Source organism: Cotesia typhae, unplaced genomic scaffold, assembly GCF_013202065.1.
Source record: "Cotesia typhae breed Kobodo isofemale line unplaced genomic scaffold, CoteBio_Ctyphae scaffold_13, whole genome shotgun sequence".
Lineage (NCBI taxonomy): Eukaryota > Metazoa > Arthropoda > Insecta > Hymenoptera > Braconidae > Cotesia > Cotesia typhae.
The window spans coordinates 6,007,632-6,034,380 of record NW_027423774.1 but is presented as its reverse complement, the minus strand read 5'-3'; the positions used below and the strand labels follow the sequence as shown (position 1 = coordinate 6,034,380).

The 26,749-nt window shown below is 26.5% G+C and overlaps 5 protein-coding genes across 7 annotated transcripts in view; 3 read left to right on the top strand and 2 right to left on the bottom strand.

Annotated features, from left to right (window-relative positions):
* The first annotated feature begins 2,547 nt into the window (after positions 1 to 2,547).
* Nachralpha2 (nicotinic acetylcholine receptor alpha2) lies at positions 2,548 to 7,487 on the top strand. Its single transcript, XM_074253347.1, has 7 exons — positions 2,548 to 3,465; positions 3,528 to 3,572; positions 3,681 to 3,790; positions 3,869 to 4,049; positions 5,208 to 5,895; positions 5,981 to 6,195; positions 6,762 to 7,487. Exons 1-7 carry the CDS (start codon positions 3,277 to 3,279, stop codon positions 6,984 to 6,986), a joined length of 1,653 nt encoding a protein of 550 aa, XP_074109448.1. The 5' UTR covers positions 2,548 to 3,276; the 3' UTR covers positions 6,987 to 7,487.
* Positions 7,488 to 8,670: 1,183 nt separating this feature from the next.
* On the bottom strand, positions 8,671 to 17,002 carry LOC141534173 (uncharacterized). The gene is made up of 4 exons (XM_074253348.1): positions 16,138 to 17,002; positions 12,201 to 12,437; positions 10,545 to 10,785; positions 8,671 to 9,552 (listed from the first exon to the last, which is right to left on the bottom strand). The coding sequence occupies exons 2-4, from the start codon at positions 12,433 to 12,435 to the stop codon at positions 9,414 to 9,416; spliced, it is 615 nt and encodes a 204-aa protein (XP_074109449.1). The 5' UTR covers positions 12,436 to 12,437; positions 16,138 to 17,002; the 3' UTR covers positions 8,671 to 9,413.
* A 1,138-nt stretch (positions 17,003 to 18,140) lies between these two features.
* Cos (kinesin-like protein costa) lies at positions 18,141 to 22,806 on the top strand. Its single transcript, XM_074254805.1, has 2 exons — positions 18,141 to 18,277; positions 19,687 to 22,806. Exon 2 carries the CDS (start codon positions 19,711 to 19,713, stop codon positions 22,210 to 22,212), a length of 2,502 nt encoding a protein of 833 aa, XP_074110906.1. The 5' UTR covers positions 18,141 to 18,277; positions 19,687 to 19,710; the 3' UTR covers positions 22,213 to 22,806.
* A 152-nt stretch (positions 22,807 to 22,958) lies between these two features.
* Bin1 (histone deacetylase complex subunit SAP18) lies at positions 22,959 to 24,860 on the bottom strand. The gene is made up of 2 exons (XM_074254807.1): positions 24,719 to 24,860; positions 22,959 to 23,560 (listed from the first exon to the last, which is right to left on the bottom strand). Exons 1-2 carry the CDS (start codon positions 24,788 to 24,790, stop codon positions 23,165 to 23,167), a joined length of 468 nt encoding a protein of 155 aa, XP_074110908.1. The 5' UTR covers positions 24,791 to 24,860; the 3' UTR covers positions 22,959 to 23,164.
* Positions 24,861 to 26,215: 1,355 nt separating this feature from the next.
* Np (serine protease notopleural) overlaps positions 26,216 to 26,749 on the top strand; it is a 43,090-nt gene continuing 42,556 nt past the window's right edge. For all 3 annotated transcript variants that reach the window (XM_074254802.1, XM_074254804.1, XM_074254801.1), the window contains exon 1: positions 26,216 to 26,277. In XM_074254802.1, coding sequence (XP_074110903.1) covers positions 26,257 to 26,277 — 21 coding nt within the window. In that variant the 5' untranslated portion in view covers positions 26,216 to 26,256. The remainder of the gene's footprint in view (positions 26,278 to 26,749) is intronic.

Sequence of the window (26,749 nt, the reverse complement as noted above, 5' to 3'; positions counted from 1 at the left end):
CCGGCAAGTACGTGTAACGTCAATGCGACACTCTTCACTGAATCTTCATCATCCCACAAGATATTGAGCTTGTTCTCACCATTAAACATACAATGTACTTTACTCGTACTTACATCATCGCTTTTTCCCCACCGATCTTCCGTAAAATTTCACAAAATCTAATATCTAATATTTAATGTTTAATGTTAAACACATTATAATAGAAAAAGGAAGATAATTAACAATCTCGGGAAAATTTTCATTAAAACGAATGTCATCTAGAAAGTCAGGGGAGCTCTAAATTATCTCATACCACAGGAACTAAACTCTCAGCTGGGCAAACCAACCTTTACAAAATGTACAAACCAACACACCAAAGTTTCAACAACAACAGGAAAAAATATAAATGAAATTTAAGGTTATTTTATATGAGGAGTCTAATGTTAAATAGGAAAAGTCGCGTTCTAAAAGTAAAATCATGAGACCTTATAACCTCCAGGGACATTGACCTCGGGCTGACTGCAGTGCTGTTTTAGATGTAAACTTGTCTTGAAACATTAATTACACCCCCTTTATCTTCCGGAGGTATAAACTTGTAAGAAATACTACCAACAGTTAATGAAACTATTTTCATTTATTTAAGCCAGTTAATGAAACTCTTTTTTACTTTTATTATTTTTGTTATCCGATCTTCATTAGAGGTTTTTTTTAGTGCCTTTGAATTTTTTAACATGAAAAAACATTCACGGTATTTTAAATGCATGAGCTCGGTCACGTGTGTGCAACGTTGCTTATTTCGAGGATATTTCGAGCAAACGAGAGATACAAAAAAAAAAAAATTATTTTTTTAAGGGGTAAGAAACAGAAATACAAGTTGAAACTGAACCTCAAGGCTGAATATTGTCTCTGGGGTCTCATATTCCGTTTCACAGTGTCGTCCGTCAGTCCCCGTGATGATCCACTCGAGAATTTCGATCTCTTCTTATAACGATCCAGACATGGATAGGAATATGTCGTATTTTATGTAATATTTTTTTTTTATTTCGTTTTATCTTGTTGAAGTCAACGAATTTCATACCAATATAATGATACCGGCTGCTATTTTATTGAGAGTAAAAATATATTTTCATCAATAAAGTCAATTAATTTATTGATTTAATTAAGCCAGTTAGAGCGGGAGAGAGAAAAAATATAAATAACAACGAATAAAATGCCAATTTTATCCAACTGTTTTCATGATACGAAGAGTAATAAATATTGAAATCGTTTATTTTGTGTAAGCAAGCGAGTGTAGCATATCCGGGCATGAGCATTAATGTACCAAAAAGATACTAAACAACGATACTAGCACTATATACCAAACTTTGTTTTGGTCTGTGTGTATTTATATATATATATATATATATATATATATATATATATATATATATATATATGAATTTATACATTAGTTCTACATGGTGTTCACCTGTGAATCCACATTTGAAAGCTTCGTCTGTGAAATCCACTGGGAACCCTTTCTCTGTACTGTGGAAAAGGATAAATCCGAGGTTAAAGGGTACAACCAGCAGGCCGAACAATGTGGAACAAACGTGTATGCGCATCCCTTATGAATTTCATCCGCGAGTAAAAAGAAGAAGGCCAGTTACCTTCCGCTAAAAGTATACCAGAATAGTAATATGGCCAAGAGACTTCTACTATTACCCTTTCTCTCTTTTCAGTTGTAGGTGAGATGCAAGATAAGAGATAGATTATAATATTACTGGAGGAGAGTCCGATAGAGCAAGAGCAAGACCGAAAATCCTCATGTTCATCCTGTGTCCTCTTTCCCTTTCCCTTCTCCAGTGGCGTTGTCTACCCCCCGACACTCAAATAATTCATTTCCCTCCGAACTCACCCCTGTCTCGTTTCACAGGCGCCACAGACAATTTGTAAGATTCTACCAATGCTATCCCAAGGAGAAAAAATAAAAAAAAAAAAAAAAATACAGCAAACACTATTTTTAGCCCACGCCCAAACATTTATTTTTAAAAATTTTTTCTTTTATTCCTACTAATACTTATTCATCGATTCTATTTCATTACCTTTCAAAAGAAATTTTTTTTTTATTTTTATTACAAGAATTTTTCTGTGAAAGGTTAATTATTTTGAATACACCCGTCGATCTTTTATTTTTAAAATATTAATTGTTTTTTTTTTTTAATTAAAAATATTTAAAAGTCAAATATTGATTGTAAAATAAAATAAAAGCAGATATTTAATTAGAGAAAAAAAGTTTTGTTGAAAGATTAACAATAAAGTAAAAGAAAAAAATAATAAAATAAAAAAGAAATTAGTATCTGGTGTACAATAGAGCATATGTGAGAGTAAAATCAACCCAGAAGTGGATTCTGCGCATCTAATAGAAGATTACAGCGAGAAGAAAATCGTGGTGAGTAGCGCAGTCGCGTATCGATCAGAACCCCTTCTCCAGATGAAAATAAAACGGGGAAACTAACGCGCACCCTCTTAATTCTGGCTCCAGTGGTCCACCGACCGCGCGGACCGTCACCATCATTTAATCTTGCTGTCATTTTTTTTTATTTTTCACATCACACATCTCTTACACTTTTATCTTAAATCTGCCATCCGATTAAATTTAAGATTTATTTATTTCCTATCTTTAAACAGACCCAACCCCGTATTAGCGGGCTTTTTTTAAATCAGTGCGCTAGTGAACTGAACCTATACCAGAGTCACAATAAAAATAAATAACAACAATAATTATTTTATTTATAAAATTCTGATAAATTGCATTTGAAACGAGTGTCAAAACTTTCAGGTCGATAAACTATTTTATTATTTTTGGAAACTAAAAATTTATATGAAACTCATGCAACAGGTTCGTTGGCTAAACGATTTAAGTGTATAGACAGGTTGTGTCAGAAACGACAAGCGACGGATCGACGGTTTTATTTTATCTAGGCGGATGTTTTACCTCAACTGTTGCTAAAATTATACATTATTAGCCTTCAGATCGACAAACTTTAAATTATTTTAATTGCCAGATAAAAAATTAACTATAGATGTGTGGAGAGTTAAAGTTAAATATTGATGGATGCAAATTCGATCGATTGAATGATAAATGAGGCAAATTAACATAAATTTGATATTTAATTGGAAAAATGTAGGGACTAAATGAAAGGATTAATCTATTGGAGAGTAACACATTCGAAGATTGACCAAATGAAAACAAACAATTGCACCGCGTGGACGCGCTACTGTAACTAGTCTAGAAACACGTGTGAGATCATAATTATGAGTATGATTTACAGGAGATTAATTATTATTACACTTGCCTTAGGCATTTGTTATTGTAACCCAGATGCTAAACGACTTTATGATGATTTACTCTCTAACTATAACCGATTAATTCGCCCGGTCTCTAACAATACTGACATCGTTGTTGTCAAACTCGGGCTGCGTTTATCTCAATTAATTGATCTGGTAAGTTAATTAATCGGTACTTTAATCAATAAGCAATAAATAAAATTAAAACTTTGTTTCAGAATTTGAAGGATCAAATATTGACGACAAACGTTTGGCTCGATCACGTAAGTTTGTATTTAAATTAATATCGATGCTGATAAATCATTTAATTTTAATTTTGTTTCATTTATAGATAAATATAATGTGACGTAAATTTATTGTTTTGTATACAGGAATGGCAAGACCACAAATTCCGTTGGGATCCCAACGAGTACGGTGGTATGAAGGAACTTTATGTCCCCAGTGAACACATTTGGTTGCCAGATATTGTTTTATACAACAAGTACGTGTTTCATTTTGTTGATAATTATTTGAAAATTTATCTATTGAATGTACTGGTGTTTAAAAAAAATTTTTACAGCGCTGATGGGGAATACGGAATTACAACTATGACTAAAGCTGTGTTACATTACACCGGCAAAGTTTTGTGGACTCCACCGGCTATTTTTAAATCTTCATGTGAAATAGATGTAAGGTATTTTCCATTTGATCAGCAAACATGCTTTATGAAATTCGGATCGTGGACTTATGATGGTCTTCAGGTAATTGTTTTATCTTGACCCAACTTTTTAATTTTTTAATTTATCTTCATTGACTTCTAAATTTAAGGGTAATTATAATTATACAGAAGTGAGGGTCCACCGATTTTTGAGCTTGAAAAATCAAAAAATTGATCTTTTTGAATATTTTTTTAGAACACGGCGAAAAAAAAACATAAGGATTTTTCCTATTTTTCCAATGTTAACATGGGAATTTTTTTTTTTATTAACATGATAGAAATATCCATGTGACATAGGAAAAATTCATTTATAACTAAAATTTTTGTAACTTAATTTAATAATTATAAATTTACCTAACAATTTTCTCATTCGAGCAATTTCCGATAATTTAAAAGTAAAACAGTGACATACAGTCGGATTGTGATAAAAAAATTCGAGGAAATTTTTTTCAAATTTTGCTTTACATTTCGAAAAAATTAAAAATCCAGCAGATTATGGACGTTGTGACTTAAATTGCTATAACTTTTTCAAAAATTGACCTATCGGGACGTTTTTTTTTTCAAAATTTTTTTTATTAAATGTTCTTTTTGGGAAAAAATAGAAAAAAATTATTCGAACCTATCTTCATTGTTATTTTTTAGATTTTCCGAAAAAACTCGAAATTTCTCGATGATAAACATTTATAATATCTTTTTTCTTTCTTTCATATGAAACTTTGATATTTTCTACGAATATCCTGAAAATTTCAGAATTGTGTTTTTTTTATTTCTATTTTTTTTCAACTGAAATAAAAAATTTTTTTATGTCATAAATGACTTTTTCTTGTCACATGGATATTTCTATGATGTTACCATTGGAAAAATTATTATGTTAACATTTAAAAAATCCCTATGTTTTTTTCGCCGTATAGATTTTGTAGAAAAGTGTTTTTTAATTAAATGGTGACGATGCTATTTTTTGGGATTATTAAAATATTTGTTTTCTTAAAGAGCGATAAAAATAGAATAAATTAGAAAAGTAAATTCAGAATATCATAATTTGAAAATTTTTAAAATTGTAAAATTTAATTTTTATACTTTTTATTATTTTTATAATAAATCCGTCGTGAAGAACAATTTGAAAAAAAAAATCAATTTAAATCTAAAATAGTTGGAGTCCTACTTCTGCATAATTTCCAATTTAAGTAATAAATTATTTCAGATTGATTTGAAACATATAAACCAAAAATCGGGAAATAATAACGTTGAAATAGGAATGGATCTACGCGAATACTACCCTAGTGTTGAATGGGACATTCTGGGAGTTCCGGCAGAACGCCACGAAAAGTTTTATCCGTGTTGTTTAGAACCATTTCCGGATATATTTTTCAACATAACATTACGCCGAAAAACATTATTTTATACGGTTAATCTTATAATTCCGTGTGTCAGTATATCATATTTATCAGTATTAGCATTTTACTTGCCCGCGGATTCTGGAGAAAAAATAGCTCTGTGTATTAACATTCTCCTGTCCCAAACAATGTTCTTTTTACTGATATCCGAAATAATACCGTCGACGTCATTAGCGTTGCCGTTGTTGGGAAAATATTTACTTTTCACGATGGTATTGGTCGGATTGTCCGTTGTCGTAACAATTATAATACTCAACGTACATTATCGTAAACCCAGTACACATAAAATGGCGCCGTGGGTTAGAACGGTATTTATACGAAAATTACCGAAGTTACTATTAATGCGAGTACCCGAAAATTTGCTGAATGAGCTGGCGGCTAATAAAATTTACGGACGGGGAAAAGCCGCTAAAAAAACCAAATTCGAAGCTGCCATTTCAGCGGCTATGAGATCGCCGTCTGTGATGTCGTCTCCTGAATCGATAAGGCGCAGAGGTAATTATTATTCAGATAAAAATGACATTTATTTTGTTAAGGGTATAGTGATTGAAAGATAAAAGATTTTTAAAAATTAATTTAGGTTGCAATGGATTACACACGACTTCTGGAAACAGATTTATTGGTCTAGAGGCTGGAATGGCCGGGTATAATGGACTCCCGACTGTCATGTCGGGTCTGGATGAGTCTATGAGTGATGTAGCACCGAAAAAAAAATTTCCTTTCGAGTTGGAGAAAGCTATTCACAATGTCATGTTCATTCAACATCACATTCAACGTCAAGACGAATTTAATGCGGTAAATTATTATCTATATTATTAAGAGAATAAGAAAAATTTCGTCTCCAGGGTAGTCGTATGATAAAATCGATTTTTTTTAGTGAAATTTAGTGTCATTGCAAAGGTCTTGATTTGAATTTGTGCTTTTTCAAGGTTTCATATCATTCTTACCGATAGTGAATTTATTATGATAGGTATTTAGGCTGTATTCGAAAATGCTCTATCTCTAGATACATAATTAAGAAATTATCTTTTATCTTGACAACTAATGACATTTTTAAAGATATAAGCTCACTCTGACATTATACTCATCGAGACCTTTCATTTGAGTACCCACATCAATTTTTCATATATTTTATATATTTATATATTTCACAAATACCATATATATAAAATATGTAAAAAATGCTATGTGAGTATTCAAATGAAAGGTCTTGATGAGTGTAACATCGAGATGAGCTTAGATCTTTAAAAACATCAATAATTAAGAAAGTACATTGCAATTTAACAAAATTAATTATTTAATAAAGCAAAATTTTATTTATTTATTAAATTATATTTTATTTTTATTTTTTGATAATTTAGGAAGATCAAGATTGGGGATTTGTTGCGATGGTACTCGATCGTTTATTCTTGTGGATATTTACAATAGCCTCGATTGCTGGTACATTTGCCATTTTATGCGAGGCACCCTCACTTTACGACGATACGAAACCTATCGACATGCAGCTATCTGCTATCGCTCAACAGCAATTTCCGCCGCGCAATCCGACTTTACTCAAAGGTATTTTACCACAGCGCGCAGACTAAAAAATTATTTAAACTTTTAAGGAAAGTCAACCCAAAAAAATAACAATAAACAACTTGATAAATTTAAAAATAAATTTTATTATCATTTGAATATGTAATTTTTTTTTAATCTTTAATTTATATAACTTTGGTTTTATATCAGATAAATTTTATGATTAATCCAAACTATAGTATTTTATTAATAAAATAACTAATTTAAAAAAAACATTAATACACTGTCAATTTTAAGCATCAATTTGTAATATAAAAACAATCAAACTATATCGAAGGTTTATAATATCGTACAAGTACTTAGCAATTATTTATTTGTTTTATGTAATTCAATTAATTATTTCTGTCGAAATAATCTAATAAAAGTTTGTAATTGTATAAGATAATTATTAAGACAATTGATAAGTAAATAATAATTATAGATAAGACTTTTTATAGTTTCTTTCCTAAAATAAAAAATTAATATTAATTATAAGTATTAATAAATTGTTAAATAAACCGTATAACGAAATTTTTTGACTTTTTATTATAATAATACAGTTAGTACGTTTAGAATTTATAAAGTTAAATTACAAATAATAATAATAATAATAATAATAATAATAATAATCAGATGTATTTGTTAATGATTCAAATAAAAAAACGTGTTTTTGTTAAAAAATATACTCTTATGTTTATTTATGTAATTATATATTTATGATATCTATGTCAACAAGATTACAAGTTGAAAAAAAAATTAAATCAAGTCATCCGTTTGGATTGACGGAAAATGTCTTAATAAAATACATATTAATTTTTTATAACAAAACATTTAATAACTTAATTTATGTATGTCAATCATTAATTCGAATAAATTACGAATATAAATGATTTAATAAATAACATGTAAATCTAGACGGAAAAAACAAGATGACACTGGATATCATGCCAGATTATAGTGAATGAAAAAAAAATTCAGATAGTCGCTAGTACAATCCAGATTACAATGAGTATAATCCAGATTACAATGAGTACAATCCAAATTACACGGAAAAAACAAGATGATATTGGATATCATACCAGATTATACTGAATGAAAAAAAATTTCAGATAATAGCTAGTATAATCCAGATAACAATGAGTATAATCAAGATTACAATGAGTATAATCCAGATTACAATGAGTATAATCTGGGATGATATCCAGTGTCACCTTGTTCTTTCCGTGTGGGGTCACCATTTTAATTTTTATTTTTTTGAACGAAATTTCTATTTGATTTTATTGATGTTTTTTTTTTTGAAAAATTCATAAAAAATGAACAATTTAAAAAAAAAATGATTATCACAATGTCAACAAATTTTCCAAAAAATGTATAAATTGAAAAAGAAAAAAGTTGAATATCCCAATTTCTGAAAAAATTATATAATCCAAGGTTCTACTGAGTATAATTCAAATTATATGGGATATTTTTTCGGATTATATCCAGTGTAATCTTACGCGTTATAACCAGAAAAATTATTTTTACAGAAATTTTTTTTCACCACAAATAACACTGAGTATAATTTGGGATGATATCCAGTGTCATCCTGTTCTTTCCGTGTAGTCGATATATTTTCATTAATATATTTATTATTATTATTATTATTTAATGGTATAAGCAAAAATTAACCATTTAATAAAATTGTTAATCAATAAATGGCAAATAAAACGATAATTTTTATTTTATTTAAATTTTATTATAAATAATAAAAACGTTTTTAGTATAAAAAATATATAAATAATTTTTAAAATTCGATTGAGTAATAAAAAATAAAAATAAAAATTTATTTAATATGCCAGTACGATAACAATTAATAGATATTTTTTTTTCTCTTACAATTAATATCTTCATTGTGAAGATAAACTTCTAACTTGAATTAAAATAATCTTAACGGAGATACTGATCCGCGCCTATCTCATGTTTGTACAAATAAAAATAAGCAACAGTAACAATAATGAAATATTGTGGAGTAAATAATCACATTGGAACATGCAGAACTTATTATCATTATCAATATCGTCAGCAAAATTTATAAGTAATTACTTTTAATTGACAAATATATATCAATAGAAGCAACGTCATTGCGGAAAAAATATATGAATACATATATAGATATATCAATTGATTAAAATTAGTTACATTATAGTTATACTTTTCATTTTTTTGTTGCATTAGACACCTTTCAAGTAAAGCGTTTATCTTATGTCATGGTCATAGTAAATCTAGCAAAATAATTTATTCAAACATCGCTGATTCAATTATCAGACACCGGACTTTAGTTTCTTTTAAAAATAATAAAACATTTTTAATTAGTTAAATTTTTTTTTTGTTTTAATGTAGTTATTAATATAGACTTGTGGATATATAATATATATTTATAATTTTAGTATTTAATATTAAGTTAACTAATATAAAATTTAAACTCTGACTGCCATCAATCGTCTCGACGGCTCGAAACCTTTCCACGTCCCAATATAAATTTTACAACGTGGACAAAAGTGATGCACTGTCATGAAATAATTTGTACAGTATGGTAGACACGAACATAAACAACACCTGTAATAAAATCAATTTTATTATTCAATATATTCCATTAAAAAAAAAAAAAAAAAAAAAAAAAAAAAAAAAAAAAAAGTTGGTAATTATTTACAAGTGGAGTCAAACGTATTTTTGGCCATATCTAGGTGAAAAATTAACATTTTGTTATTTTTTTTATTCTGCTTGTTTTTACGGCGGATTTATGGTAGTGATATCAAAAATATCAAAAATTTAATATTTCGATTGCTATTTTGTCTTCAAAATTTTGACTTGCATGTTTTTGGATAAAATTTCTATTTTATCTTTTTTTTATGTTTTTGAATTATAGATATATTTTTTTTTTTGAAAAGTACACAAAAAAAACGAAAAATTAAAAAAAAAGTCAAATATCACAATTTTTTAATAAATTAAAAAATTTTTTTTTTAATTTGTTAAAATTGTGGTAATCAATTTTTTTTTATTTTCAAAAAATTTACAAATTCTTCTGAAAATTTGTTAAAGTTGTGCACGGAAATATCAAGATGACACTGGATATCATCCTAGATTATACTGAGTGAAAAAAAATTTTTAGACAGTAGCTAGCAGTATAATTCAGATTATAATGAGTATAATCCAGATTATAATGAGTATAATCTATATTATAATGAGTATAATCCAGATATCACGCAGTATAATCTAGATTTTTCTAGCTACTATCTGAAATTTTTTTTAATCATAGATATCACTGAGTATAATCTGGGATGATATCTAGTGTCATATTGTTTTTTCCATGTGGTAATCAATTTTTTTTTAATTTGAAAAAGTTTACAAATTTTTCTTGAAAATTTGTTAAAATTATAATAATTAACTTTTTTTTTTAAATTGTTCATTTTTTTATATATTTCTCAAAAAAATATACCAAAATTAAAAAAAAAATTTCGTTTAAAAAAATGAAAATTACAATGGTAGACCCGACTTGTAAGTAATTGCCAAAAAATTAAATAAATAAATATTAATTATAAAAATGTTACCCAAGAATACAAAGAATAAGACAACAGATGTGAGCCATTGGTTGATGGTCAGAAACTGTAGACGTCTTGATGTCAGTTAGACAAGAAGGACATTGCATTTTGACAGGACTTGAGGCCAATGTATAAGTCCCAGATGGACGAACCATTCGTACTTCTGAAGTTATTGGATACGATGGAGGTAAATTACGTGGTGATGTATAATCAAAAGGACCTGCTCCATCAATATTTGGTGGTGGAACATCTATTTAAAAAAAAAAAATACTTAATAATAAATACGTGGCTACTATTCCCGTAATAGTTTGCTTATATTTTATTTAACTAGTCTATAACTCGAAGGATCTAAATTTAAATTAATCTCCAAGTTGATTATTTTTAAATTCATTGAATTACTCGATAAAAAAAATTCAATGAATAAATCTTTGATAAAATAATTTTTTTTTTTGCTGTAGTTAATAAAAGAACAATTAATCGTAAAATTATCACACAGTAGTTAATACACTAAATTTCAATTATTAATAAATTAATTTTAGTGATAAAATAGTAATTGAATTAATAGAAGAAAAGATAAGCATAATATTTGTTTGATATGATATTGAGAAGCATTGGAGTGTATATTGCATCGAATTGTATTACCCGTTTCTGACGAATAGAAGAGTGAAGGCGAAAAGTTCAATATCAGTGCCCAGAGAGATAACTCTCGTATCATTGATGCGATACGTCACTCGTACGGTGACATGAGGAATTTAAATAAAAATAAAAAACGATAAAAGTACTACCCAATCTACCGGCCATCCAAATAAATAAATAAATAACAAACAGTGTCAAAAATTCACGAATAAAGCAACTATCAAGTTCCTAGAGGTCCTGTTTGTTATTTCCGTCCATAAGCACATATCTATTTAGTCCAGGCATTTTTAATTACATCTTGTCTTTTTCTGTTTCAAAAATTAATTTTAATTATTCTAAATAAGGAGAAAAAAAAATAAGTAGTGAGGTAATGATTAATGAAAATTAGTAATTAAAATAATGAAGGATTAAGGATTTACTTACCGTGGAATCTGAGGATGAGGACAAATTTGTCAGGATAAAAATTCATTATTATCTCGTCTGTCTTCTAATTAATTTTTTTTTTAATATTCACAAAAATAATTTATTTTATTTATTTAAGTAAATAAAATAAAAAAATTTAGTCAATTGTTAATAAAAGTAATGATGGGAAAAAATGGTTAAATAAAAATTAATAGCGAAAAAATGATTGTTAAATAAAAAATAGATTAAATAAAATAATTTAAAAAGCTGAAGAGTTAATTTATCGTGTGAAAAAATGTTCATTAGCATAAATCCGTATAATAATCGCATTAATATAAGCATTAGTAGTACATAGCAGTGCACCGAGTACTAATTTATAACCATAAGATATCAAAAATAGAATATAATGGGAGTTTGTGTATATATTTATAGACATACACTACAAATCTCTGCAGATGACACTGATATGAGTGCTTTTAAATGATGATACTCGAATTTAATAATTCATTTGTCAATAAAATTGGGTCATTATTTAATATTATTATTATTTAATATAATCATAATTTAATATAATTATTTAATATTTTTAATTAAAAATATTAATTTAATAATTAAATAATAACTTACAGGGAGCGTTCAAAGGTACTCGGGAATCTCCAGGATATGGTAAGACATTTATTGGCGCAATTGAAGGATTCGGTATAGGCATTGGCATTGACATGGTCATTGATTGGGCCATTGCTTCTTCATATGAAGGTGGAAGAGCTGGAGGTGGCGCCGAGGGTGCCATTGCTCCTGAAGTTGCTGGAACTCCTGGAGCAGGTGCTGGCATTGACGACATACTCGGTTGATTTTTTTCCATATCTGTGAAATATTATATTTTAAAAATGTAATTTATTTTTAAGGTATCAAGACTGTTGATACTTCAACAAAAATCCCCGACTAAATATCCTGGACAGAATATCCTCAAAATGAATATCTCCGGACAAAATATTGCCAAAATAGAAACCAGAAAAAATACAAAATACAAAAAAAAAAAAATTTCCAAAAAAAAAATTTTGCATACAATTTACAAATGATGGTAATTTTACAGAAAAGAAAAGTTAGAAGTCTTAATGATTTTTTAATTTTTTTGACAAACAAATTTGTTTTTAAAAAAATTGCATTTTTAATTTTTTAAAATTTCTAAATGTCAATTTTTTTTCTAATTATTGATTACCATAAATTATTAAATATTTTCTTAATTGATTTTTTAAGATTTTTTATTCTAATTTTATGATACTAAAATTAGCCGACGTTTAAATTTTTTTTATCAATTAAATTAGAAAAAAATTATTTTTATAAAAACAATGAAAAAAAAAATGCATTTTTAGTTTTTAAAAATTTCTAAATGTCAATTTTTTTTCTAATTTTTGTTTGGCATAAATTATTAAATATTTTTTTAATTAATTGTTTATTCTAATTTTATGACAAAATATTTATTTATTTATTTATTTACTTATGGATATAAATATTTTGAAAATTTTCATTTGAAAAAAAATGGCGATTGATTGAAAATTTTCTCGTTATTCTCTGTTTTTTTTTTTTTTTGTTTTAATCCGGTTAAAAAAATCTTTAAAATAAAAATTTTTTAAATTCCGTATGTGCGATGATAACTACATCCTTACTGATTAAAGAGCAAATTGGGTTTTTATTTTCAGATGATCCGTTTTTGAGTTATCGAACCGACCATGGAGGGGGAAATTTTTTCTAGTGCTTTACGAGATTGTTAATAACTTTGTAATAATTAAATATTTTTTAATAAAAATTTAGGGTAATAATCTTTAATGTACCCTTAATAAAATAAAAAAAATCCGATCCCCAAATTCCTTTATTTTCCTTATCAAAAAAATTCCCGAAAATCAGCTCTTTTTTTTTCGATCGTCACAGTGGTGTTCCCCCTTAATAATATCGAATAAACCCACACAAAATCTATGATAAAAAGGCACAACACGGTAACAAACTTTGTCTGAGGCTATATTTTTTAGAATATTTTGTCAAGGGATATTTTATTGGTGTATCAAGAATCATGGAACCAATTTTTTAAGAAAAATAAAAATTAATACGAAGAAGAAGCAAAAAAGGTCATTGTTTTGTATCAGAGAATACATTGACCCAAAATAAATAGTGATAAACAAACTAATAAAAATAGTAATAAATCACAACGATAATTGCTTTTTGCCTTGAATTTTAAATAATAATTTAACAAGCATAATTTAAATGATACTTTTTAAAAAGACATTCAACTTTTGACAATGAACATTACATTTATATTATTATTCCCGTCTGACATCTCATTTGTAGCTCAGCATTATTAAGTAATTGGAAAATGACAACCCACATGTACGACAAGTGTTATCACTTATCTTATGTTCATGCATTGTGAATTTAAACCGTAAAATAAATTTTATATTCACGCTGATATCCTCTCGATCTCTAGGCATCGTAAATACTTACAAATGTATATTATTTATAATTGTAGAGTTGCGATTAGCTGTTGAATGTCAATTGCAGATCGTAGGTCATGTTATTATTTTTTTTTTAGATTCTAGTCTAAATAATTATTCTTTAATTTAATTACAGCTGCCTGTGTGTATGTTTGTGTGTTAATATGTAAATCTATAAAAATTTAGTTGTGCTGTAAGTTAATAACGCGTGACGGTGAACAAACAAAAAGTCATAAGTAAAGAAAACATGGAAGTTAATATCTTGAATAATAAATTTAATACGGAAATAAATAATATTAAATTATAAATAAATTCTGCAGTAACGGCTTTAGTGCTGAGTTTTATAATTTATTCCGTCCCGGCAATACACTTTTATTTTCAATAGTTTACATTAACACATAAAAAAAAGTTGCGTCATGTCCTTGCACGCAAGTAGAAAGCCACCAGCACGATTATTATGTAATTATTTAATTAAATTTGCTGTTATATTTTTTTTTACACATCTAAGTAATGTAATAATTTGGGTTTTGTTTTTTTTATAATAATATATTTGGAAATTATTAACTAATAATAAATAGATAATAGGCAATTGAAAATTATAAGTTTTTGTAAACGTCCGCTGATGAATCATTCTCTATTTCAAAATTCAAAATATATAATTTAATATTGATAAGTATTATTAAAGTCAAGTCTTTGATTTTACAAAACTAATAAGGAATAATTATTTTAATTATTAGATTAACATAACTATTACACTTCTTGAATATTGATATAAAATTTATCAGTGAACTGTCTCATAACACGTATTGAAATGAGCCCAAAAAATAACTTTCTCTTAGTTTAAAACCCATAATTAACACATACTTTTTTTTATTTTAAACTCTAGAAAGTTGTGAAAATAATTACAAAATTTTGTTGTTTATTATTAATTTTTAAATAATTTTAGTTTTAACTCAAAGTAAAATTACTTTTTTTTTTTAGCAAAATCAAAATTAATTTTTCGACATTAAATTAAGCTGTCACTCCAATTTTTTAATTTAAAAAAAAAAAAAATTTTCCAAAAAAATTGAATTTTTAATTTATTAAAATTTTGTCAATTTTTTTTTGTCATAAATTGTTAAAAAAATTATAATACTGAAGTTAGCTGTCAGCTGTGAATTAAAAAAATTTTTTTAACAAATCAATTATAATAAAAAAATGCTTCTAAAAATTTTCACTTATAATTTTCATCAATTTTCACATGTAGAGCTTTTTAATTAAATTTTTTTTTTGTATTAATTTAATTGCTAGAAAGAACTAAAAAAATTTTTAATATTTATCAACTTCAGTGTCATAAAAAATTCATGAAAATTAATGTAGCACATATTTAATAATTTTAAAAATTTTATATCAAATAAATAATGGCAAAAAAAATTGACATCTAGAAATTAAAAAAAAAATTAAAAAATGCAATTTTTTTTAAATAATTTTTGGAATAAATCTTTTTGTTAGATATAATTAAAAAATTGTCAAGTGACAGCTAACTTAAACGTCATAAAAAATTCTTACAATTCTTAAATATCTAAATTAATTTGATTTATTTAATTGTTATTATTATTGTGATATTTAAAATTTGAAAATTTTTTTAATTTACTTTAAAACATAAATTTATGACATTAAAGTTAGCAGTCACTTGGCAATTTTTTTATTTTATTTAACAAAAAAATTAATTTCAAAAAATAATTTTAAAAAAATTGCATTTTTCATTTTTTTAAATTTCTACATGTCAATTTTTTTTTTTAATTTTTTTTTGCCATGATTTATTTGTTAAAAAAAATTATTAAATATCTGCTAAATTAAAATTTATCATAAATTAAAAAAAAACTGTTAAATACTTTCTATTTTTAGCTATTACAAATAAATATATATTTATATATATGAAATCAACCATCTTTTTCATCTTAGTCTCCTTCTATTGATTGGTCACCATCAATACCTCCAAAATACTACAATCTACCTTTTAAAAAATTTTGTAACTAAAACTCTGACATTAAATAAATTATTTATTAAAAATTAAAAATTATAATGAGTATTATTACCTTTAAATGTTGATAAATAAATAGCCAATTGTCAAAAAACAACTGTCAGCAAAAAAAAGTTATACTTTTATACAAAAACAAATCTCACGGATATTAAATGACACTTGGTGAGAAAATAAATAAAATAACAAAGTAAACAGTTAAATAACAAATACGGAAGTTTAATTAAGTAGTTGCATCACGAGTAAAGATAAACCGACGACGGTATTAAAAAAAAGTAAATAAAGAAACGGGTGAAAGCGCGGCCGCGACGATGAGACACGTCCAATAAGGTCAACGATCACTTAAATATTTACGCCAAAAAAAATTTAGCCTTCATGACACCATTACTTTCGAATTGAGACCAAAAAAAAATCTAAATGTTAATTACAAGTGAGCTCTTTATAATGCACCTGTCAAATTAACATTTTGGCGGGAAAATTCCGCCATTTTGTCTCTCGAATTTTTTCTCATTGATATTTTACCGAGACACCAAAATATTTTAACAATAAAATAATATCTTATTATTATTTTCTCAGATCGAATTTATTTGTATACAGACGTCTTGACACAATCGATCCACGTGCACTACTGAGCAAGACCGCCGAACACCGTTGCGGAGTATACATGTCATGTTATTTACATACACCAAAAACGCGGGAACCCGACAAGCCTATATTTTTGTCCTACTTCACTTCACACACGATATTTTCACTTTTTTTTCACTCTCACTTGGTTGTTCTTACAAAATAATTATCGCGGAATTAATTTATAATGTTAATTGGAGTAATTATTGATTATTTTAAGATATTCTGGAATTATTTGAACATGACAGTCTATAAGAGGGGGAGAGGCCGAGATTCCAACCAGTTTGCAGTAAAGACGCGAGCTGACTGACTAGAAGCTTCGCGCGGCTGCGCGGAACACGATACTGAAGTTAGCAGACATCTGGAAATTTTATGACATTAAGTTAGCTGTCATTTGTCAATTTTTCAAAAGCATTTTTTTATTGTAATTGATTTACTATTGAAATTTTTAAAATTGACCGCGGACGTCAATTTAAAGTAATTTTTTAGAACAAATTTTTTTAATAAAAAAAATGAAGTTAGCCGACATTTAACAATTTTTAGAATTTTTTTGTAATGAAAAAATTATTACAAAAAAATAAAAAAAAATTGCACTTGCATTTTTTGAAGTTTTTTACACGTGCAAAATTTTTTTTTATTTTTTTGTGATCATATTTTCAACAAAAAAAAAAAATTCTAAAAATTTTTAAATGTTGGCTAACTTTATTTTCATTCTTTTTTAACAAATAAATTTATTCCAAAAAATTATTTTTAAGAAATTGCTTTTGTATTTTTTTTAAAATTTTTAAATGTCAATTTTTTTTTCCATAATTGATTTGTTACAAAAATTCTTAAAATTATCAACTCTCTGCTAAATTAATGTCTTTAAATTTAGCTGTCATTTCACAATTTTTTTAATTTTCTTTAATAAATAAATTACAGCAAAAAAAAATATTAAAAAAATGGACTTATAAAAATTTTAATGAATTAAAAATGTAATTTTTTAGAACAAATTTTTTTGTTTAAGAAAATAAAAAAATTGTCAAGTGACAGCTGACTTCAATGTCATGCTAAATTAATTTTCATAAAAATTTTTGATTTTTTTTATTAATTAAATTAAAACTGAAAAGATATTTTTAAAAAATTGAACTTATAGTTTTTCAAGTTTTTTACCAGTCAATTTTTTTTTTTTAAATTGTTTAATTAAAATTTCTTCAATAATAAATTTCTAAAAATTGTGAAATGTCGGCTAACTTCATTTACATCGCAGAACTACTAAACTGCCCTCTTCAGTGACGCAGTTTATTTAAAACTAAACCGCGGGTAATTTAAAATTTGTAAAAACAAATTCTACTGTGCCGACATTTTGAAAACATTTTATCAACTGCAAGTATTTTTACATTTTTTACACGATGGAATCTTCCAGTAGATGTCCATAATGACATTCCAGGACCTGTAGAGAAGTTGGACTCGATCATCTGGATTGTAATTATTCCAAGTCAAGTGAAAAACATCAAATAATTATGGAGTGAATGTTTTTGTTTTTGTTTTTCATTATTGTAATAAACAATAAACAAATATAATTATTTATCCAGGTACGTCAATAATTAATTGTTTTGATTTATTTTTTAATAATTTACGAAGTAATTTTCATTTATTTAAGGCATTATATTAAAGTTAGAAGTCTTGACGATTTTTTATTTTTTTTTTTTTTTTTGACAAACGAATTTGTTTTTAAAAATTACTTTTAAAAAAATTACATTTTTAATTTTTTAAAATTTCTAAATGTCAATTTTTTTTCTAATTATTGTTTGCCATAAATTATTAAATATTTTCTTAATTAATTTTTTATTCTAACTTTATGACATTAAAATTATCCGTTTAACAATTTTAGATTTTTTTTATCAATTAAATTAGAACAAAAAAAGTATTTTTACAAAATTGCACGTATAATTTTCAAAAGTTTCTACATTTAAAATTTTTTCAATTAATTTTTTTTTTTAATAATTTTTTCAATAAAAAAAATTCTAAAAATTTTTAGATGTCGTCTAACTTTATTGTCATTCTAATTTATAATACTAAAGTTAGTGGTCAGCTGTCAATTTAAAAAATTTTTTTAACAAATTAATTACAATAAAAAAATACTTCTAAAAATTTTCACTTGTAATTTTTATTAATTATTACATGTGAAACTTTTTAATTAAATTTTTTTTTAATAATTTAATTGCTGCAAAATTCTAGAAAAATTTTTAATATCTGTCAACTACAGTGTTATTCTAATTTTTATAAAAAAATAATTTATCTTAAAAAATTATTCTAATTTTTGTAAAAAAAAATTTATCTTAAAAAATATTAATAAAATAATTTCTAATAATTCTTTCTACTATGAAAATTGCATGAATCTCTATAATGATAGAATATCTTGTAAAAGACATAAGCAACTGTCTCCCAAAAATAAGTACAACAATTTCCACACAATGTGCTTTCTATGTAGCATTTAAATATTTCAAAAAATTACCCTCTGAAATAAAAACTTTGAATGATAAAAAGAAATTAACAAATAAAAAACTGAAAGAGTGGATACAAATAGATAATTAGTTGAAAATTGTGACATTAAAATAATTACTACAATAATATTATTTTTATAAAATATAAAATTTATAAAATCCATTTTAAATAAGGATAAAATTTTGCTCAGTCAAATTTGATAGGCTAATATTCTTTTAGCTTGCACTGTATTAGGTATTACTATATTTACTACACTTAATTTTTTTTAAATCAAGAAAATCTTAAGGAAGACTAAAAATTTCATGAACGAAGTTAAATTTTTTTAAGCTAAAAAAATTTCTTCTTGCTCCAAAATAACTTCGGTCTTCCTTATAATTTTCTCGGTTCAAGAAATTTACTATTAATAAGTGATTATAGAAAAAAAAAATTATATAATTTAATTTGTACTCGAAAATGATAAATAATAAATAATAAATAATAATCATAAATTTTTCAGGATAAAAAATAAAAAAAAAAAACAATGATGCATTACGGATCATGGATAACCCCCCAACAAATGATGGAGAACCGTTACTACTCTTCAGGATTTATAGAAGACCCGTACCGGCTGCAAAGTGATCCCCGTGACGAAGAGTGCGAGCAAATAATAGACGAAACCCACGACACAATAACAACAGCGACCTCCGACGAGCGTAGCACCAGCGCGGATATTTTCCGGCTGGAATTCGCGGCAACTCAGCGTCTGAAGCTAGTGTCGAATGCCGAAGGACTCTTCAACCGTCTGGTAGCTAGCAACATCCTCCCACACAACGAGCAGGACCAGATAGAGCAGTGGCTGTGTATGAAGCAAGAGTACGAGGAGTGTATCACCAGCGACGAGACTGCGAGTCTCCAGGGGTACGAGAACACTCGCCGTTCGCTTGAAAGAATCGAGGAGGTTACAGAAACCGATGAAAAAACTGATGAATCAAATCCCGTTCGTATTTCTTCAGATACTTCAATGTCTGACGTAGACGTCGAGGAAGACGATGAGAGTGATATTAATTCCGACAATCCCGATTTTTTGGAGAAACTTGACGAGTGTATGAACAAATTAAAACGCGAGACGGATTTTATTATTGACAATATTGACGATGATAATTTTATTCCTATAATTACAGAACACTTGACGAATAATAATAGTATTAATGCCAATAATAATTATTACAGTAATATAAATAATAATAATAATAATAATAATAATAATAATAATAATAATAATAATAATAATAATAATAATAACAATAATAATAATGAGCATGATGATTGTAAAATAGTTAAGCCAATACCGATAAGAAATAAATCTCTGAGAAGAAATTCAATGTTACCAGGTTCAGAAATGTGCAGTGACGTTGCTGCGTTTGCTTCAGGATTGAAATTACCGGAGTGTTATCAAGAGCAATTAAATGATGAGTGCATCAATGACAACTCGCCTGACCTATTGGTCGACGCTTTAAAAAGCAACGACGTGCTTGAGCCGATAAAAACTTTGAAGACTCTGACTTTGAACAACGAAGTTAAACAGACTCAAGTTAAAATAATAAAAGAAGAACTCGACGACGCTCACAAACGAATTGATGAACTTCAGAAGACGATAAAAATGAAAGAAGAAATATTTATCGGTGATATGGTTAAAAATTCCGAGTCTCGGAAACAAAAGCTGCATAAAAAGCGGTTCAAAGTTAAGAAAGAACTGGGTACTCGCGGGTGGGCGACTGACAAGTCTATTTCTTCTTTGAGGAATGAAAAGTGCCAGCGGGATGTTGAGCGATACAAAAATATTGCGATTCACTATGAGCAGAGACTGGTGGACATTGAAAAAATCAAACAGATCGCCGGAGACTCGGCTAAGAAGATTCTTGAGCTGGAGATGTCGCTAAATGCCTCGAAAGTACAGATGGAGAAGCTGCAGTGGCAGCTAAAGAAGGAGGAAGAGAGGAAGAGCCAGCTGGAGGATGAAGTCGCGGAGGATCAGAAGAAAATTAAGGAGCTGGTTGAAAAGTGTAATTTGACTGAATCGAAGCTTCAGGAGATGAAGAGCGAGTCTGAGGATGAAAGAGCTAGTTCCAGGATGAAGGACGCGGATCAGAAGGCTCTGTTGAGCTCCAGGTCTCAGCTGGAATTTTTGAAGATCAAGTCTTTGAATGAGAGGGCGGAGAATTTTAAAGAAGCCAATGATAGGAACGAGATTAAAATTCTGAGGGATGAAATTAAAGAGCTGAGGTTCAATAAAGAGAACTTGGTCACTCAGACCGTGGACTTGGTCCAGAAGATTAAATTGCAGGAGAGGAAACCGACTGAGGATGAAGAGAGGAAGAAGCTGGAGTGGAATGAGTCCATTGAAATGATTGATACGTTGATTGAGAAGAAAAATTCGAGGATTTCGCGGCTGTCTAAATTGGGAGGGATGAGTAAAAATAGTCAAAGCAATGTTGAAGAGTCTAGTGTCAGCAATAAGGAGATGATCAACGAGCTTCTGTCTAATTTGAGAGACAATGAGCTCAAAGACTTGTTCCATGTTTATTACAATAAAGTTATCGAGCTCAAGAAGAGCACCGGGGTCCTCGATGAGCAGAATGCGCTTTACGAGGCCGAGTGCCAGAGGTTGAGGAAAAATAATCATGATCTTATCGTCAAGTTCCAGCAAAAGCACTCCCATTATCCCAGTTCTTATGCCATGACTGGAAGAGCAAGCAATGATAAGCAACTTCAAATGGTTGTCAGGAACTTTAATCATCAGGATGCTGATCATCAGGAGGAGATGGAGATGGAGAAACTTAGGAGGGAAAATAAAACTCTTCATAAGAAACTCAAGGAAATGTTGAATATTCCCAAGTGGGCCAGTCAAGGTTCTAGTAGATATCCTAGACATGATTTTAATGATATTAAACCTTCTTCTCAGGATAAGTTGATGACTAAAGTTACTAGAGAAAGAAACAAAATTATTATTCAGAAAACTGATTGTGTCAATAAGAAAAAGTAAATTTTTTCGTTTTATTTCAAGATTGTTTTAGAAGTGCCAAAATAATTAGGAATTTTTTAATATTTTTGACAATAATATAAAATTACAATTATATTCATTAAAAAATTTGACTGAAATTGAAAGACATCTGGGAATTTTTATAAATTAATATGAACAAATTTTAAGATAAAAATTCTACATTAAGAAATTTAAAAAACTAGCAACCTTGCAGTCACTATGTGACTGCTGTGACTTGTAAACTATAAATAAATAAAATTTTGCTTTATTAAATAATAAATTTTGTTAAATTGCACTGTACTTTCTCAACTACTGAGGATTTTAAAGATATAAGCTCATCCCGATGTTAGAGTCATCGAGACCTTTCATTAGAGTACCCACATCAATTTTTCATATATTTTATATATTTGGTATTTGTGAAATATATAAATATATAAAATATATGAAAAATTGATGTGGGTACTTAAATGAAAGGTCTCGATGACTCTAACATCGGGATGAGCTTATAAATTAAAAAATGTCAATAGTTCACAAGATACAAGATCATTTCTTAATTAAACTTTTAATTGCAAATTTAAAAAAAAAAATATTTTTTTTTTCTATTTAATTTTTGATAAAATTAAAAAAAACTTACAGATGTCTGCTGATTTTAGTATTATGATTAAAAAGTACAGACCAGTGTTAGTAATCAAACAATTAAAAAATTATATAACTAATAATTAAAATTTAGAGACAAAGATATAAAACTCTTTGGCATTTATTAATTGTGTTATTTATTGTAATTATTTTTGACAAATGTAAATAAATTTTTTTTCTTACATTTCAGTAAATCATAAAATATTTATTATAAAATTAAAGTAAATAATAATCAGTAAGAAATTACCAAGTATTTATACCAAAAGATAATAATTCTGGATAAATAATCTTAATTTAAACTTAAATGGAGATATGGAGATTAATATTGTCGGAGACCACCACGTCTAGCAGCTGGCTGCATCATACGGTTTGGCGGAGTTATCGAAATGTCTAGGTAGTCGCCGATGGTAAATCTTACTTGAGCAAGTGTTTTGTTATCATCAGCTCCTTTCTGTCCTGAGCAGGTCACACCAATTTCGCGCATTCGGTAACCAGAGTTACGTGCCTCGGGAGTAACTAGTGAGAATTCAAAGTAAGTTCCTTTGCTCCGCGCGTCTGGATTAACTTCTTTTACTAGGCCGGTGATTTCTCTTAGTGTTGCGTCCATCCATGTGTAAATTTGCAGCTCATTTGATGGGACGTTTCCTCGGCTGTAGTCCATTATGTTGTGGTGACGGCCAGTGTTGCAAAATACTCGTAGTAATAGCGGACATGTCTGTTAAAAATTTTTATTGTTAGTCACAATTTTTTTTTATCATAACAATATTAATTATTAATTAAATGAAAATTAATTTGGCAGATATTTAATGATTAAAAAAAATTTTTTTAACAAATAAATTATAGAAAAAAAAAATTGTAAAAAATATTAGCATGCAGAAATTTTAATGAGAATTAATTTAGCAGATATTTAATAAATAAAAAAAATTTTTTTTTAAATAAATTATAGAAAAAAAATTTTTTTTTAAATATTGACATTTAGAAATTTTAATGAGAATTAATTTAGCAGATACTTAACAATTTTTAGAATTTTTTCAACAAATAAATTGTGATAAAAAAAAATAGAAGGAAAAATTCACATGTAAAAATTAAGAAAAATAAAAATTGCAATTTTTCAAAAATAATTTTTTGACAAAAATTTTTCTGTTAAATAAAATTAAAAAATTAATAATACTAAAGTTAATCGACATTTATAAGAATCGATTTAGCAGATAATAATTAATTTAAAAAATTTTTTTAAACAAATAAATTATGGCAAAAAAGAAAGAGAACAAAAAATTGACTTTTAGAAAATTAAAAAAGTGAAAAATGCAATTTTTTATAAATAATTTTTCGGAGCAAATTTATTTATTGAAAAAAAAAAAAAAAAAATCAAAAAATTGTAATAGTGACAGCTAACTTTAATATCATCCGACGTTTTTAATTTTTTTTCAATAATTAAATTAAAACAAAAAAACATTTTTTTTAAATTGCACTTATAGTTTTTCATGTTTTTTACAAATGAAATTTTTTTTTTATTCTTTTGTAATAATTTTTATGAAAATTAATTTAACACATATTTAATAATTTAAAAAAATTGTTAGTAAATAAATTAAGGCAAAAAAATTCAAATTTTAAGAAATTAAAAATGCAATTTTTAAATTAATTTTTTAGAACAAATTTTTTTGTAAAAAAATTATTAAAATGATCAAATATCTGCTAAATTAATTTTCATACTCCAAATACACAATAATTAATTAAAAAAAAAAAAAGTGTTAGCGGTATGATGATAAAATAGAGGTTAGAATATAAAATTTAAAAAATTATATGTGCGCAAAAAAAAATAAATTATTGCAAATAATTAAAATTAAATATTTGTTAATAAAAATAATATAACCTTTTCTCTATCGACTGGTTTTTCCGGTAATTGCTTATCATCAACAACCATAGATTCAACCATTGACGCCATTTTTGTATTTAATAATTTTTTTTTTCTATGGGAGAAATTTATACAACAAACATGTCCACATGGGTGCTGAAAGCATGACAGTTCCCGAGATGGCGCCACAGTGCAAGAAAAAATTAATTATTGCATACTCACTCCGCTAGATGGTACTTCTATTCCTGACATTGCCATTGTCAGACGTTTAGCAATTTTTAATTTTTTTTATTATTCAAATAATAATCAACAAATTATTGTTAGCCGTCACATGACAATTTATTAATATTATTTGACAAACGAATTTGTTCCGAAAAATATGAGAATTAACTGAGCACATATTTAATAATTTTGAAAATTTTGTAACAAATAAGTGGCAAAAAAAATAAGAAAAAAAAATTGACATCTAGAGATTAGAAAAAACAAAAAATGCAATATATTAAAAATAGTTATTTGGAACAAATTTTTCTGTTAAATAAAATTAAAAAATTGTCAAGTCACAGCTAACTAGTGTCATTTCGAAAAATTATTTTAAAAAAATTGCATTTCTAGTTTTTTTTTAATTTCTACATGTCAATTTTTTTCTCTAGTTTTTTTTTATGAAACTGAAGTTAACCTACAGTTGTCAAATTTTAGAAATTTTTTTTTATACTAAATAAATTATGACTTTTAATTTTATTTAACAAAAAAATTTTTTTTAAAAAATTATTTTAAAAAAATTGCATTTTTAATTTATTAAAATTTCATCATACTGAAGTTAGCCGTCAGCTGTCATTTTTAAAAATTTTTTTAACAAATCAATTACAACAAACAAAGGCTTCCAAAAATTTTCACTTGTAATTTTATTTAATTTTTTAACATGTGGAATTTTTTAATTAATTTATTTTAATAATAATTTAATTGCTATAAAATTCTAAAAAAATTTTGAATATCTGTCAACTTCAGTGTCATAAAATTTCTACAATTCCATTTTTTAAATAATTTATTTGTTAACGAAAATTTTAAAAATTGTGAAGTGACATCTAAATTCAATGTCATAAATAAATTTTATAATAAAAAATTTCAAAAAAAATTACATTAATAGTTTTTATAGATTTTTTACAGCTGTCGGCTAATTTCACTATAATTTTTTTGCCACAATTTTTATTAAAAGAATTATTAAATTTATTAAATATCTGCTAAATTAATTTTTATATTTTTTCAATAAAAAAAAAATTGACATGCAGAAAATTTTAAGTGCAATTTTTAAAAAGTATTTTTTTACTCAAAATTTTTATTTAAAAAATTAAAAATTATCAAATGCCTGCAAACTGAAGTATCATTTAAAAATGGATATTTTTTAATATTTTCTTAATATTGTAAAAATCTCAAAATCTCATTTAAATTCATCCGACAAATTTATTCAGTTACAAAAAACAGTATTATTCAAAGTGAAAAATTAATTTATGAATTTAAAAAGTGAAATTAATTATGTAAGAAGACTCCAACAACAATGAATGCCACCAAATAGTTTCAAGGTAAGTTTAAAAGCTTCTAATGACACAATATTTTGATAGCCTATGTTGACAAAAGCTTATTCATGCTCACAACATTAAAAAGTCTATACTTTTATTCCAACAATAATCTTCCAGCTTACATTGATATTGATAGTGCTTAATCCTTCTTTTACAAATTTAAAAATTTAAAAAAAAAAAAAAAAAAAATGAAGAATGCTTCCACAACCTTAACTCAATAGTTTACGGTAATTAATCTGGCTTATCTGATATCAGTTATATACTAGGAATTATGTGTTACTTCCGCCGTGGCAACAAACACTCATACTTTAATAATAATCTACGTCATTTAAGAAGAATACCTTCACACATTTATCGCATTGACATTGATCACAATTTTTATCAATAACATTCAAATTTATGTAAACAAACAGCTGATTATATTTCGCAGATTATTTATATTTGCGTCTTTAAAATTTACAACGAAAACTATTTG